The 2,993-nt window shown below is 52.5% G+C and overlaps 1 protein-coding gene across 1 annotated transcript; it reads right to left on the bottom strand.

Moving 5' to 3' along the window:
• Positions 1 to 448: 448 nt before the first annotated feature.
• On the bottom strand, positions 449 to 2,361 carry LOC128828460 (adhesion G protein-coupled receptor E1-like). Its single transcript, XM_054013157.1, has 5 exons — positions 2,252 to 2,361; positions 2,010 to 2,076; positions 1,148 to 1,233; positions 706 to 880; positions 449 to 589 (listed from the first exon to the last, which is right to left on the bottom strand). The coding sequence occupies exons 1-5, from the start codon at positions 2,359 to 2,361 to the stop codon at positions 449 to 451; spliced, it is 579 nt and encodes a 192-aa protein (XP_053869132.1).
• Between the last annotated feature and the right edge of the window lie 632 nt (positions 2,362 to 2,993).

Below are 2,993 nucleotides of genomic sequence, written 5' to 3'. Positions count from 1 at the left end.
GGCTGGCGGCTGCTCCCCAGAGCCTGCTGCAACCCCTGCTGGCTCTGAGCGTCCATCACTATGTGCACTGCCAGCTGTGCCCGGGTCAGTCTCTGAGTCCCATTAATATAATTGCAGCCATTGGGGATGATCCGTCTGCACTGACAAGGATTCAATCTAAGGGGACAATCTGATCCACTCAGATCCTTACACTGCAAGAGTCAATGCCTCCCTAGTACACAGTGAGTGACCCCTGGAGCTCTCAGGAGAGCCAAGGGAAGGAAACACAGAGGTGCCAGGAAAGGACATTCTCTTCTGGTGCCTAAGACATCTAGGATACCCCTCGATAGTGACCGACTCTCACTTACACTTGCAGTGATGTTCCCAGCTGGCTCATAAACAATCCTGACTCATTCGGGGGGCAAAGTACCTTTACAGCAGTAATGAGACCCAGCTAGAGATGACTGTTTCACAGGCTGGTACTGGAACAGAGCACAGGACCTCTTACCACCGTGGTGGTGGGGAAAGCAGACATGGATAGATCGGATGTCTGAGATTTTGTGCTGGACGTTCGGAATCCCTTGATCCATCTCCTGTACTCCTTTCTCACCTGGAGAGTGAGGGACACGGTCACTGCACTATGTAACTAACTCAGAGAAGATCAGACATGGCCACCACGAGGCCAGTGAAGGTGCTGGGTGGGCGCTGACGGGCCGTGGGCATTACCTGGCGATTGAGGAGACAGTGCACCAGGAAGATGAAGGCTCCCTGCAGGCTGTTGACGATGGTGAATAAATACGCCATGACCATGGCTGCTGGGCCGACTTGGAGGAGACCAAAGCTCCATGTGCAGCCCAAAATGAAGAGCTGGGAGATGGCTTTAAAGGTCAGTAACCGGGTAAAGGCAGATGAAGAGATCGAGGTACAATAACCCTATGAAGAGCAATTGGGTCAGGAGGGTCTGGGCAGAGTGGAGTGGAGCTACCATCCCCTGCTTTCCTGTGTGGGACAGGGTTACTGTCAATGCGAACATACTGGGAATTCGTTCCTATGGATCCTAGATATGTTGTTCCCCTCCTGCAATCCCTCACGCCCTCCCAGTGCCAAGGACCCTCCAAACCAAGACATCTGACCCTCCAAGACTGTTTTGTTGCCTTCTCACCTGTGGTCTCTGAGGGTGGACACATCTGCACTGAGGGAGGAGAGTCTGTTTCTGAGGGTCCACAGGGTCAGGGCAAAGACCGTTATATTTATCTGTGGGAACAGTGGGAAATATTTCCTGTAAAACCTCCCATCTTGGGCCGGTGACGCCAGCTGAGGTAGAGCATGATCCCAGGGGACCGATCTGAACACTGTAGAAACGGTGACAGCTCATTTCCAGGGGGAATCATCCCCTCTTCTGTAATATCCCCTGGCAGCTCTCGGTCCCTCCCCATGCGTGGAGCTGACAGCACAGCCAGGGCTGAGATGGATCAATGGGATCACAGAGGCCAGATGCTGCTCTGAGTTAAATATGGAGCCTCTCCAGTGGAGTCAGGAGTTATTTTGGGTTTACACTGGTGTAACTGAGAGCAGGATCTGGCTCAGAGATTCCAGATCCTGCCTCTAGCATACTTCCTGCCACTTTCAGGCTATAACAAATCCCCCCCCCCCCCCGCCAAATTCCTCAGGGGTAGGGAGGAATATGTAGGGACATTTGTTTCCCCACCTACAAAAAACACTGGAGAGTGTAGCCCTCTCCCTTCCTCGTGCCTTGGGTCATTAACTAGACTAGACCAAACTCTTGCTGTCTTAACTTGGCAAAACTCCTACTGACGTCCATGGGAGCTGTGCCCGAGTAAAGGCTGTAGGCCTGAGGATACAGCACAGGGACTAATCCCGGGACTGACCACAGAAGATGAGCCAGGTGGGACCTAAATGGGTCTTCTCTTGTGTTTTATGGGCCACGTTCTCCTCCCTGCTTCACTGAAATCAATGGGTTCGCAGAGGTGAGAGGAGAATGGGGGACTGTGGTTCTGGGAGGTACCCACCAGGATTATGGCACAGACTGGACCCAGGAAGCTCCAATGAAATCCTCTCTCCAGGCTGAGCCAGCAGCTACAGGGAGGGAGGAAGAAGGTGACTTTAATGGGATTACTGCCCTTTTTCAGCCCCGGGGGCAGAGAGGGGGTGTCACAGGGCAGCTGGCTCTCAAAAGCGAGATGGATCTCAGCCTGCCTGTGACATGGCCAACTCTCTTGCAAACAACAGGCCAACAGCCCTCCCCATCTACCTCAGCATCTCCTGCTTCAGCCCCCACTTCCTCTTCCACCTCCTCAAATGACCCTTTCTGGTGGATGGGCGCAGTATTGATGATGGGCCAGACATGCAGCGGATGGACATTGGCCTCGCTGCACTGAAGGAAGTGGAGCTGCCCTGATTTACACCAGCTGAAGATCTAGCCTGGACAGCATCTAAAAGAGAACTAGATAAATTCATGGAGGTTAAGTCCATTAATGGCTATTAGCCAGGATGGGTAAGGAATGGTGTCCCTAGCTCTGTTTGTCAGAAGGTGGAGATGGATGGCAGAAGAGTGATCACTTGATCATTACCTGTTAGGTTCACTCCCTCTGGGGCACCTGGCATTGGCCACAGTAGGTAGACAGAATATTGGACTGGATGGACCTTTGGTCTGACCCAGTATGGCCATTCTTATGTTCTTGTATTCTTAAGGGGCAAACCCAGATCTGGAGCTAGGGGTAAATTCAGGCCAATGCTCTGAGAGTCGAGGGAGAGCTGCACTGGGGGATGCAATCAGAGGGTGTGTGTGATGCATGTGCTCCTGTGTACGTGGGCATATTTGCATGCATGTTCTTTCATGTGTGCATGGGCATACATGGGTATGTGTGTTCTGGTGGGTGCATCTGTGTTCGCCTGTTGGCATGTGCATGTGTGTTCCCATGTGCATGCATGTTTACATATGTGTTCAGGGTCTCTTGTGTTCTGTGCATGCACGTCTGAGTATGTGTGTGCGG

Source organism: Malaclemys terrapin, chromosome 23, assembly GCF_027887155.1.
Source record: "Malaclemys terrapin pileata isolate rMalTer1 chromosome 23, rMalTer1.hap1, whole genome shotgun sequence".
Lineage (NCBI taxonomy): Eukaryota > Metazoa > Chordata > Testudines > Emydidae > Malaclemys > Malaclemys terrapin.
Note: the sequence above shows the minus strand (reverse complement) of the source record. Positions and strands in the feature narration are given on the sequence as shown.

What these genes read in the sequence shown, in the direction of transcription:
- LOC128828460 (XM_054013157.1), bottom strand. Translation starts at nt 2,361, where the DNA reads ATGTCCATCCGCTGCATGTCTGGCCCATCATCAATACTGCGCCCATCC. An exon ending in CAGTCTGTGCCATAATCCTG is followed by an intron (nt 1,234 to 2,009) that starts GTGGGTACCTCC and finishes CTGTTCCCACAG; the next exon opens with ATAAATATAACGGTCTTTGC. An exon ending in GATGTGTCCACCCTCAGAGA is followed by an intron (nt 881 to 1,147) that starts CCACAGGTGAGA and finishes TTCATCTGCCTT; the next exon opens with TACCCGGTTACTGACCTTTA.